A 13,011-nucleotide genomic window follows, 5' to 3' on the forward strand; every position below is an offset into this window, starting at 1 on the left:
TTCTTATACTTGAAAATGGACAAATAATAATCATGGAATATCAAGACGCAATAATATCTACCACTTCCATCTCGAATAAAACTCAATATGTTTGACGAATGATTATATATTTTTACTAAATATGTAAAATTATATATTAATTTTTACTAATTTTTTTTTATTACTATACTGTTTTGTCGTAGACATAGTTAAATACTTAATTTATATAATTTATATTTTATGGTTAGTCATGATTTTATTTTATTTTTTGGTTTTACAATGGTGTTTTTTTTTTTTTTATTTTTTTATATAAAATATCTACCTGAAGGAATGCTTCGATTTCAACATAATATAGTACCTAATCTTTTAGCAAATTGGATCAAGATGGTACTTTAAAGAGGTCATTTTTCGATTTTCTCAATAGTTATTTAATGCCACGGGAAAAACCACCGGAAAATTACTAAAAAACGCTAAAAATGGGATTTTAATTTCCAACGCTTTGTTTATCATCATAGAAACGAATAAAAAATTTACAATATTATAATATTAATTCAACTTACATGATAAAATAAATAATAACAATATAAAATATCCAGACCGACAAACCGTCTCCGCTCAGAATCGTTTTTCGTATACAATGATATGATATCATTGAATTCAAATTTAATACAATCCATTATACAGTGACCCAATTGTAACCTAATGTACAACAGAGCGACATCCACTTACCCACCTTTTTTTTTAAAACAAAAGACTTGTCACGACCCATTTTTATAGATTACGCGACCCAAGATTTGGTAGCGACACCGTTTGAACTGGTGTAGATTTCCTAATACCTTGCTAAATTTTTTATTATTGTTTGTTTGTGTGTATGCCTAGTTTAGTAATTCACAGAGATTATGTACCTACAATAAACTATATTGTATTATAAAAAATCTGCAAAAAAAAAATAAGTTATAAATTATGAATTCGAAAGAGTTATGAATGAATTGAACAATATGCACACTTATGCACGGGATATTAGTCAAAGCTAAAGTTTTTTTTCTTTCATTGCTTACAAAGGTGACCCAAGTCGTGAAAATATTGTTACAAAAACAGTGGGTCATGAGTCAAAAAAGTTGAACTTCACTAATCAAAACCATAAATAGGATGACAATTAATATTTTTGTATTAAAAAATGTAGTTTTCATTAGGTTTATCTTTGACAACAACTTAGATCCATTCTTAATTTTAATAAAAATTGATTTTGGCATTTGTTTGTAAATATCTGTGACCTAGTGTTCACAATTGACATAGGTATGCGTCTATAGTACAAATAATTATTAAGATATTATCACTGATAATTATAAATCTTTTATTTCCTACCGAAATATGTAGGTATAAAGGTATTATCTCTATCAATAAACATTTCGAAATAAAATATAAATCCATTTTCACTTACATGTTACATAGGCACATACGGTTAAATATGTTATATTTGGAAATTTGGAGTAGAAAATTCTGCAACTAAGGCGAAATGTTGTATTGAAAAACTAGGAACTGGTTAAGGGGGGTGTGGGGGCTAAGCCCCCCACGAGTCTGCGTTGAATAATTTTGCTCTTGGAACGCAGTTTATAAATTGTTGGATTGAGCTCCTCTACTTAATAATTCCCAATTCGAGCACTGCTTATCTATGCCACAGATTCTATGGTATTAAAAAAAAACTGACCTATAATAGGTATACCTATAATAAATTCCAAATTAATCATATTACAATATTCATTAGGTACTTACTTACAACGCGTTATACATCAACAATAATGAATAAACCAAGATACTAAGTAGATACATAATAGTATACTTTAGAAGTTTCAATTACCCACGAATAATATTAGACAATCACAACAAAATAACTAAAATAGTTATTCAAGGTGTTTTAATATATAATTTCGTCTAAATTTGAAATTAAAATTACTATAAAAATAAACTGTGCTTATGTATTTTTTAAATTTTATTAACAGAATTAACTATTTACGTTGAAACTAGTGAAAATTTCATGTATCTACAGTCATTCGTTTTAAAGTTACGCCAAAAACCAAAATCAATTTTCTCGAAAACAGATTTTGCGTAAAAATTCTTGTTTTTCCTTAATTTTTCTTTTGTTTTTCATGGCGCCTTTGAAAACTACTGAGAAACTTTTACTTTTGACCCCCCAAATTACTAACTAGATTCACTTTCCTATCAGAAAAGATACTGTTGAAGAAAATCTAAGCATTTTTACAGTCCAAAAGGTGATGACAGACACAATTACACAAATATAAAAAAAATTTTAAAAAAAAAACACACGTCATTGTAAAATCAATACATTCATTTTAATACAAAACTAAAACATAGTTTTCAAGAATATGAATTAAATATATGACCATATTATAATTGTTATAGGTCCCAATACAAATACAAATTTACTTTATTAATTATTATTCAAAATATATCAGTTTTATTTTTATTTATACTGTATTTATTTAACAAAAAAAAATTATGAAATTTACAACAAACCATAGTTTGATTTTAAAGCAACATCATTTTCCTCGAGCCATGTCTTGTCTGCGGAAGAGTTTCGATTATAGTTGTTCTCAATACTTCACTACGTTGAGCAGAAGAGCGAAAATAAGTTCTGACAGTTTGAATAGTGCTTATACAGTTTCTTATTGAGGGCAATGAGCTGGCGTTTGCCAATGCAAGATTGAGTGAATGAGCACTGCAGTGTACATAAAGAGCCATGGGAAAGTCTTTTTTTATGTATTCTTGAGCACCATGTAAATAACCACTAAGGCAGAGGCACCGTCGTAGTCTTGACCAACTAGAAACTGGCAATTAATGCTGCTATTTTGCAAACTTTTCATTATTAAGGTTGCTAGTCCTTTTCCAGTAAGGTCAACAGCAGGTGTAATATTTGGAATCAAATATTATCAATAGGTTTTTGACAAGTTCCTTATACGGTGATGACTGGAATCCAAATGAAGAAATAATACGCTCGTCTACCAGAGTTAGAATTAAACATTATCGACATCTTCTGATAAGATAACTAACGAAACACGAAGAATACTGAATAGGTACTAAAAATAACGATATTAAACTTGTCACGAAACATTCATTCATTGACGCGATCATAAACCTCGATTGGCGATAACGATAACGACTTATTATATTTATTACAACTGTACATTTGTACATATTCTATTTTTGGATTTAAAAGCAAAAAAATTATCTGGATAAAAATATTTTTTTTATTTTCACGATTTTCGGGATTATCAAAGAAAGTCAATACAAATGTTTTTCAATGTAATTTTGGGGGGGAGGTCCGGGTTCAACCCCCCCTGAATACGGCCATGGCCAGTAGCGTATTTACGGTGGGGGTATATGGGTGATAGATCCCCCCCCTTGACCTCTTTTTTTTGTAAAGTTAAGTTTACTTATTTTCTGTATTTCTCAATATGATACTAATTTTAAGTTTTAAGTAGGTATATCTGTTTTCTAAAAGTTCTAGCCGTGGTAATTTGACCACTTTGATAGACTATACGCCACTAGACGTTCACGGTATATATATCGGAAAATAAAAACATATACCTCTATGGTGGTATGGTATACTGTATTTTTGAATTTTCTGCGAGCTATATTTTTCATGCATGAGTGTTTATAATCAACCCAATAAATGGTCGGTAAATAAAACAAAATTACCATGATGACTGTAGATTAACCATAGGGCATGGGTTTATTTTTAGTGACTGAAAAGATTGTATTTAGCTCTGGGCTACATGCTTTAGATGTTTGTGATAAAAAGTTTTATCCAAATATTCATGAACTCTTGAAAATATTTTGTACTTTGCCTAACGTGCACTAACGAAGCACAAACGATCGCCCAGGGTTTGGACCCGAAATTCAAAATGTCAGCGACATGGACCTAACCTAGCCTCGGTTCAGGGACTGGAACCTCGCCGAAACCATTATTTAAATTAATTTTAATACCGGAACCTCACCGGAACTTTTATGTAAATTAATTTAATTACCAGAACCTTACCAGAACCGATACTTTTACTTGACACATTTTTTACATAAGTAAAAAACCAAATCAGGTAACAATTTTTTTATTTTTTAAGAACCGAAAAGAAACCGAAACCTAAATATTAGTTTTTCTGGGAACCGAATAGGAACCGAAACCGAAATTTTAGTCAAATTCCGCAGTTTAACATTAGTTTAACTATTGTAATACGGACCCTTAATGTGTTGGCTTTATTTGCAGGTCACCGATCAATACAATAATCATGCCAGATAAGGTATCGATGAACTGAGCATCCAAAAAAATAGAAAACGGGATTTTGTATTATAAATCTATTTTTTGGTTTATCCTATTAAACACGGGATTTTCGTTAGTATAAATTTATAATAAATGCTATTAGGTACTATACAATTTGTGTTAATTCTTATTTCACCTTGATTCACACTAATCTCAACAAGTTAGGGGATCTTAAAAATGTAAATTATATCCGTATTTATTGAGTGTACCTATTATTATACATTTCATCCCCCCCCCACTATACAAATTCCTAAATACGCCACTGAAGGGAGCCATTATAATATACTTATGTGATTTTAACAGACTGGCCATAAAACCGTTGTTTAATTCCGAGGCCTACCCAAGGTGGTTTTAAACAGCAAATCGGGGGATATTTTCGATTTTTTGTCCGAGCGCAGCGCAGTGAGCAATTGGCAACGCTAGCACATTGAGCAATTGGCAACGCTAGCACATTATGTGCATTTTAACAACTTTGTTTAATTCTGAGGCATGCCCATTGCCCAAGGTGGTTTTACACAACAAATCGAGGCATATTTTTGATTTATTATTTACAAATTACTGGCAGTCGAGTAGCGTTGGGCGCATGCGCATAAACGTAAAATCTCATACTTTGGATGGCTATAACATCCAAAATAATGGTTTTTTTTACACCATCTTTCTAAACTCGTTGAAATACGTATATTCGAAAAAAATTCCAAAAATGTGCTTGGTAGCTAAAGCGAATCTGTTTCAAAATTTAAAATGTATTGTCTTTATGACTTGACCTATTATCGAGATACAATGATATACGTAGCAATCGTATATCATAAAATACTACTACTACTATATAGTATAATATTATGATCTAAGGTAGCAACTTGCAATGCATTTTAGGTGTGTTCATTTTTTCCCGTGCGAAGTCGGGTGAACAGCTATATTATAGTAATAATATATTTTTATATAATATACAACGTCATCTTTGCCTATAGGGTGTGTATGGGTATAAGTTCTTATAGGAATTTTGAATTATGCCTGAGACTAATATTGTAGGCAACCTATTGTACACAATCTTATCAATGGCTAACTTCATACTCGTAACTTTTCTTACGAAAATTTTAAGTTATAAATAAATAAAGTTACTAACTAAAACTACTAAATACATAACATTTTGTCAACATCTGGAACAATATTTAGTGGAAAGGGTAATTTCATTCCATATAATATTATGTAATGTCATTATGTTTCATTCATAACCATAGATATATAAACATGTTTATATATTTATAGATATCTTCCGTGACATAGAGTAATATTACCGTGCCTTATATAATTCAGCGCTGCAGACGCGGCTGTCTGTAAGCGTGATAGTACTATCTTAAACCGTGATGAATATGATTGTGATTGACCAGCATGTTTCTAACCTGCTGGAACCGCTGTTTAATTCGCTAGGTTGTGATCAATATGATGAATTAAAAAACGACATCTACCTATCACAAGCAGCGTAGTTTTGCGTTGAATTAAAAAATGACAATTTATAGTTTTTGACGAAGCGTTACAGGCTTACAGCAGCGCTGAATTATCGAAGGCACGGTTACCCTAAGGACCGTGATCAGCTGATGTGTTCATAACTGATTATAATTTTCTTATCATTGTGCTAAAAAGTGATATCAATAACTAATTTATTATTTTATTTGGTATTTTTCAAAAATAATTTTTGTAATTCTGTGGGTTACGAGTTGTGACTGAACAACTGAATATCGATTATAAAATATATATTTTAAATTATAATAATATAAAAGTTGACTAAGCTAAGTTATACTGTTACAGTATAATATTTTACTTTTTTAAAGTCTTAAACATTGTATATTTTTTAAGTTCATGTGACATTGTACAGCATACATATAAGTAGGTATTATGTCCATAAAAAATAATTACCTAGTACCTACTAACTAAACTTACTATGTAATAAGTTCCAGAATCTACATTCAACAATATCTTGCAGCTACTTTGTTATATCAGGAAGTCAATCAAAAATGTTTTCTAGAAAAAATATTTTTACAGAACTTTTTTTTAAGTCATTAAGTTTAGCTAATACAAATCATTATTTTAAAACATTAAATCAAGTTAAAAACCATTCGACATTTCACAAATGGACATTAGATTATTTCAGAAACCAACCACCGTACAATAAGTTTGTATTAAAAGAATCTATAACTGAAGACAAAAAATCTCTTTACAGCCCTATTAATTTAAATGCAACTGCTACTGACGAATTACTTATGAACTATTTTTCATTAAAAAATGTTTCCCATCATGAAATTGATAAAGAACTAGCAAATCGAGTAGATGATATGTCAATTAATCAGATACTTGCATTAATGGATGCCTGTTTATCTGGAAAAACCCAGTTCCACAAAACTTCAAGGTCATTTAAAAAATGTATTGAATTAATGAATGAATTATGGTTTCGAAGACCTGACTTAACTACTTCACAAACTATACAGTTGATTTATTATGTCAGTATATACAAAAATAAGACAAAACAAGTAGTCGAGTTTGGATTACAGAAACTAATGAATGAAATCGATCATTTGAAAAAATTAACTGATGAAGAATTAAGTGTTATAGCTGTAGCAACATACAAAACTAGTGCTAAAGTTTATGATAAAATGCTGAGAATATTTGCTTACAGAGTTGAAAGAAACTTAGATAATCTCATACAAAACCCTTTAAATTTTGTGTCTATTATTAAACCACTTAAAAGAGCAAAGTATCATGACCCCGTATTGTTAACCCAACTGATAAAGGCTTTTAGTAGTAATAAAAATAACAAAGTCTTGGAAGATGTGACTAGTAGCATTCATCTTCTTACATACTTTGCAGATGCAAATTGTGGTGAAGTAGACTTTTTGCAACAATTGATTGATTCTATTGGCAATATTATGGTAAGCTAGACTCATTTAAGCATTATTGTTTTTATTTACTCACCTTAAATCATTTTTTTGTTTTCAGATTAAAGATTGTTTAAAACATTACCGAATCAAAGATGTTTCTAACTATGTTTTTTCAGCCAGTTACTTAGGTCTAACTCCAAAGAATCCTAATGTGTGTAAAATGATTATTAATTTCTTAGAGAACATTTTTAACTCTAAAGAAAAATGTGAAAAAATGTCCAAAACATTAATAGGAATGTGTTTATCAATGTGGATGTTGAATTATAAACCAATACAATTAATGCAGTTTATGTTTTTTGAAGTACCTGTTGCAGCTTTAAGAAGTAAAATATGATTCAATAGTACCGGTTTTAAATGATTTAATGTTGCTTATTAATTTATTTTTATTTTTATTTTATAAAGTGCCTAATGCTCACAAACAAGATAATAGACTGAATCTTTTGTTAACATGTGCCCATATTGAACAGCCCGATTTAATAATGGGATATAAATTAATTGATGAACAAACCACAAACTCCATGCCTGATCCTTACAAACATTTAGCGGAACGTCCATTCTTGGTAATGGTGTATCAATCCCTGCAAAAATTATATCATGAATTGGATATAATGAATGTAGAATATAATTTCAGTATACCTTACTTGAGAATATTAGGAATAAAAATTATTAGAACAAATGGGTAGGTAAATGTTATATAATGACTTATTTGTTAGATCTTAGATTTATTATATTTAATATAATTATTGTAAGCAGTATAATTTATAATTAATGTTTATATCTTTTTCTTAAATATAAATATTAACTTGACATTTCTTTAAAATCAGTGTGTATGGAAAAATGATAAATACATTTGGTACTTTTCTGTTATCCCTACTACCGCTCGATGTCGAGACTACCGCGACTTCTCAATTCTGTTATCTCGACTACCACGCCGGTGTCGCGATTACCGGACCTGTCCGGACTCCGGACTACAGTTCGCTCGATTGCCGTCGTTGCTGACAGTTGTATTATTTTAAAATAATCCGTCGTTGTATCTATTAATTTTAATATAATTATGAATCTATGGAATTTACCAAACAGCGAAAAAGATGCTCTCGAATTTTTTCAAGAAAAGGGTTTACTTCCAACACACCGTGATTGCAAAAACGGTCATAAAAAAAACTGTACATCGGAAAAAATGAAATTTTTTGGAAATGCAACGTCAAAACGTGTCAGCATAAAACCAATATGCGTATGGGTAATTGGTTTGAAAATAGTCGTCTGCCTTTTTTAACCATACTCCGGTTTATATATTGTTGGAGTGCAGAATTAACCTCCGTTAATTTTTGTGAAAGACATTTGGAAATGAATCATTGTACGGTAGTTGATTGGAATAATTACATGCGTGAGGTGTGCACTATAACTATTAGTCGAGATAACAGAATTGAGTAGTCGCGGTAGTCTCGGCACCGGCGTGGTAGTCGAGATAACAGAATTGAGACTCGCGGTAGTAGGGATAACAGAAAAGTACCATACATTTTTTTTTAAGCGAGTAGTACTGCTCCTACAATTGAGCTAATGGGTACTTTTTTGTTTTACCAGACACCCTTCTTTTTGCAATTTTTTTTTTTTATATTGTTAAGAATGCTGAGAACTAGGATGAAGTTAGAATTAGGTGGTTGGCCTAAGTTTTAATGTTATGGCTAATTTCAATTTATAGTATTTTAATATACATCCGCCGTGGTTACTCGCTCGCTCTGCTTACTCCGTTAATTAAAATCAAAAACATACCATAAATATTTTATTTCACATATATCACACAGATTGCAGTGGATAGTGTAGCAGTGAAAGGGTTAGCTACATATGTTAAAACAAAAAAAAAGGTTGTCCGGTAAAACAGAAATATACCAGCTAATTTGTCACATTAAAATATTTTAACAACTTATACATACAAACACTAATCATCATAAATTATGTACTATAACAGACATTTAAAACTGACACTATTTACAATTTACATATAAAATAAAAATAATAGATACTATTATATGTTTACTTTTTAGCGAAACCATTTATGTAGAAGTTTTGGACAGTAGTAATTGTCTTTATGATACATTAATTCCAAATGGTATGATGAAACTCAAATTTCGTCTTGAGTCAAAGTTAAATTTTTTTGTTATTAAAGTAAGTAAAGTAATTTTAGTTTTTTTGATTAAAATTATATAATTCCTTTTAATAATGTTTCATCTAGGTGAACCATAATGAAAATACATTGCAGAATCCAGTAGCATTGAAACGCCACTTGGAATCATTACTATCCGACAAATAATAAACTTTTAAAATATTGAAATGTAAGATTTAGTTATTTTTCTGAATTGGCTAGTCAAATAAATTTATAAATTAAACAGGTAATAAGTAATTATAAATGAAAAATTACCTCTATGTAAATTCTACTATAATTTCTAACTATTCATTAACTAATTACTGACTGTTGTGAATATTATATTAAAAAATAAACTCGTTCCATTTAAATAATAAATAAGTACTTTATTTCCTTTCGATTTTAAAAACCGACTTAAAACAGTTAAAACTTTAAACATAATTATAACACCTAACCTACTTAACCAGTAACCTTTTACCTCACTGTCAATTCAATTTTATAAAATGCACAAAAATAAATTAAACTATATATTTATTAGTACATAAACCAGTCGTGCCTAGCCTTTTTCAATTTGCGGGCCACGTTCAAAATTTATATTTATATTGCGGGCCGTACATCTTTTTTGAAATAAAATTACAACTTTTTAAAAACAAAATTTTTTACATTTTAAAACGTATCAAGAAATTAAACAAAACTCTTTTATTGACTTTCCGACAAATAATTTTGTGAGTATGTTGGAACAACTATCAATAGAATAAAAACTGTTTTCAAGATTTCAAATCACATATGATTTCATTTTGGATGATTGAAAATCCATTTCTGTTTGATGAAAATGGTGCCCAAGAAACTGTTCAACTTGGACTTTTGATTTAAAAACAAATAATAATTTGAAAGATTTATATAAAGAAATCACAGATAATACATTTTTATAAGACCCTTCCTAAAGATTTTCCATAAATAAAAGAATTATCAATGCGTATATTTACATTGTATGGTTCTACTTATATTTGTGAACAAACGTTTTCACGCGTGAATCCTGCAAAAATGTTCAGAAAGATCTCGTTTGACTGATGAACACTTACACTTCTTATCAAGAATTGGCGTTTCACATTTCACTCCAAATATTGAAAAATATTGGTTAAAGAAAAATAAGCCCAAATTTCACACTAATTTATTTCTATTAATATTCTAAAATCCAATAAATTTTTTTATATTAAAATTAAAAATTGTAAGATATTTCTAAATTCATAAAAGCTTATTAAAAAAAATTCTTTATAAATTAAAATTTTTATTTTTTTATCAAAAAACTATGTATAATCCATAGACATTATGAAAAACTGATAAGAATATAGAAACGAAATCAAACACTCCTATTGGTTATAAAACAGATTAAAGATAACGGAGGTCATATATTTTTAATTTTTGATTTACTTTGACCGTTACGATTTACGATACACAATACACATTTTTAATAAAATTTCTTCATTCTTGGCTTCTTAGTTCTTACGCCTTACGGTTTGTTCCAAAATTAATTTATAACTATTATTTGCATTACAATACTATTTAGTATTTATTAATTAGGTTTTTCTACATTATTCAAATAGGCACATCATCAAAATCAATAACTACAGTAGGCGGTAACAATAATTTATTAAGTTAGTTAATTTATCATGTATACATATTTCATAAGTACCTTTAATTTGTCAAACTTACATTTAATTTTTCTCAGGTAATATGTCTCAAAAGTTTTTAAATAGTTTTAACATACTTGAAGAGTACGAAAATGTTCATGCTAAATGGTGTGCTGAATTAATAGCAAATGGACGACAAACACTGCAATCAATATGTAATATTATTGATAATGATCTACTAAGAAATTTGATGGACAGTTTTATGAAATTTGTTTCATTACTTGCTCAATGTCATCCTAATTCATTATCATATGAAAAAATCACATATAAACCAAGTGATGTATGTATACTAGTTGATAAATTATATTGAACTAGGTATTTTGTTTTATTTATATAATACAATTTTCAGCTAACTTCAAAACAACAAAATGAAAGCCAAGATTTATTACCAAAGAATGATATTATTAAGATGATGAATAGTGATCTCCAATGTCCAATTTGTAACGAATGGCTATTTAAAGTAATTTTGTTTTAATTTTTTATTATAATTTAAAAACTTAATTTTGTAACAACAATTGGGATACTATAAGGTAGAAGTATACAGTTTTGGTTGTTCATTATGTTACCTACATATTAAACAGTAAACATTTATAGTTGTTCATTTTAATACCAAAGCTAACAATATGAATGCAAATGCCAAATATACTATGCCGTGCATAGGTGAGAGAGAGAAAACAACTATTGCGGGGCTTAACAAACTAATAAAAAACTATTTGAATTACTCGTCACTGCTGGGTTATAATAAAAAAAAAATAAGATTTTTGAATAATTATATAATATATAAATAAATATAAAAATGTATATATCGTAATGATAATGTGCCATTAAAGTTTAGAAAAACCATAATATGGAAAGTATCTAATTAAATTTCTTAAGTTTTATAGCATTTATAAATTTACGCAAGACATTTTCATACAAGAAAACTGCAAATATTTCAAATAAAACAAAAATAAATTGTTAAAAAAATGAAAATTTCAATGAACTTGTGTACTCTTATTTATTACTGTAGAATTTCTTTATAAACTATTAAACTACATGCATTGTATGTTTTTTGTTGTTTGGTATTATCCATATTTTTAATTTTTCATAAGATCTAACTCTGGACATGGCAACATAAAATTGACCATGTCTAAATACAGTTTGGGGTAAAGGTAAATACAACCCTACTTTATCCAATGTTCGACTCTGTGTTTTGTTTATTGTTATAGCAAAATTCTTTTAGGAAATTGACGTTTAGTAAATTAACAGGGAAGAGTAGAATCTGACTGGGTCTAGTTTCTCTACCAGTTTTGGTTTCTAAGACTAAAGAATGGTCGTACATATTTTGTGCAATTAATCTTGTACCATTCATTAGATTGGACACTACATTTAAATTTCTCAAGAGTATTACAATTGTTCCTTCTTTCAGATCTGAACTGTGCGGAGGTACTAAATCATTTAAATATAAACTGTCTAAAAATTCTGTAGGAAATAAAAAATAGTCACAGTGTTTTGACACTGAGTTTAAACTTAAAAACATTTTCTCTTGCTTGGCAACATATTAACAATTGCATTATTTATTTCATTACAATGTTCATTTTTTAGGTGCAAGAATAGCAAATTATGAACAAATAGACATATTTTCTAAATTAAAAATAATATTTCCTAATGAGTCTTTTATTATATACACTTGATAATAATGATTGTTTTATTTTGATCGAATATTTGTTCATGTCAGGATTTATTTGTGGGTATTCGCCATATGAAATGATATTGGAAATAGTGTTTTTCTATGGGTTTTTATTAGAAAATGCCGCAGACGTCAACTACTACGACACAGCTGTACTGCTGTAGGCATAGTGGTAATATGGGTTATAAAGGTGTGTGTGTGTGTGTGTGTGTGTGTGTGTGTGTGTGTGTGTGTGTGTGTGTGTGTGTGTGTGTGTGTGTGTGTGT

The 13,011-nt window shown here is 29.0% G+C and overlaps 2 protein-coding genes across 6 annotated transcripts; both read left to right on the top strand.

The window, feature by feature from the left end:
- Nucleotides 1–5,637: 5,637 nt before the first annotated feature.
- LOC100570373 lies at nt 5,638–9,763 on the top strand. Of its 3 annotated transcripts, none has more exons than XM_016808037.2 (6): nt 5,638–6,200; nt 6,262–7,236; nt 7,304–7,568; nt 7,648–7,924; nt 9,288–9,408; nt 9,476–9,763. In XM_016808037.2, exons 2-6 carry the CDS (start codon nt 6,325–6,327, stop codon nt 9,551–9,553), a joined length of 1,653 nt encoding a protein of 550 aa, XP_016663526.1. In that variant the 5' UTR covers nt 5,638–6,200; nt 6,262–6,324; the 3' UTR covers nt 9,554–9,763. The 3 variants fall into 3 exon arrangements, with proteins under 3 accessions (XP_016663526.1, XP_003247562.1, XP_029342804.1); XM_003247514.4 differs by having other exon boundaries at nt 5,638–6,196; XM_029486944.1 differs by having other exon boundaries at nt 5,638–7,236.
- A 1,052-nt stretch (nt 9,764–10,815) lies between these two features.
- LOC107884924 lies at nt 10,816–11,566 on the top strand. Of its 3 annotated transcripts, XM_029486946.1 has the most exons (4): nt 10,816–10,900; nt 10,990–11,040; nt 11,115–11,356; nt 11,426–11,566. In XM_029486946.1, exons 3-4 carry the CDS (start codon nt 11,120–11,122, stop codon nt 11,549–11,551), a joined length of 363 nt encoding a protein of 120 aa, XP_029342806.1. In that variant the 5' UTR covers nt 10,816–10,900; nt 10,990–11,040; nt 11,115–11,119; the 3' UTR covers nt 11,552–11,566. The 3 variants fall into 3 exon arrangements, with proteins under 3 accessions (XP_029342806.1, XP_029342807.1, XP_029342805.1); XM_029486947.1 differs by having other exon boundaries at nt 10,830–11,022; XM_029486945.1 differs by having other exon boundaries at nt 10,831–11,040.
- The last annotated feature ends 1,445 nt before the right edge of the window (nt 11,567–13,011 follow it).

Source organism: Acyrthosiphon pisum, chromosome A1 (assembly GCF_005508785.2).
Source record: "Acyrthosiphon pisum isolate AL4f chromosome A1, pea_aphid_22Mar2018_4r6ur, whole genome shotgun sequence".
In the NCBI taxonomy this organism is placed as follows: domain Eukaryota; kingdom Metazoa; phylum Arthropoda; class Insecta; order Hemiptera; family Aphididae; genus Acyrthosiphon; species Acyrthosiphon pisum.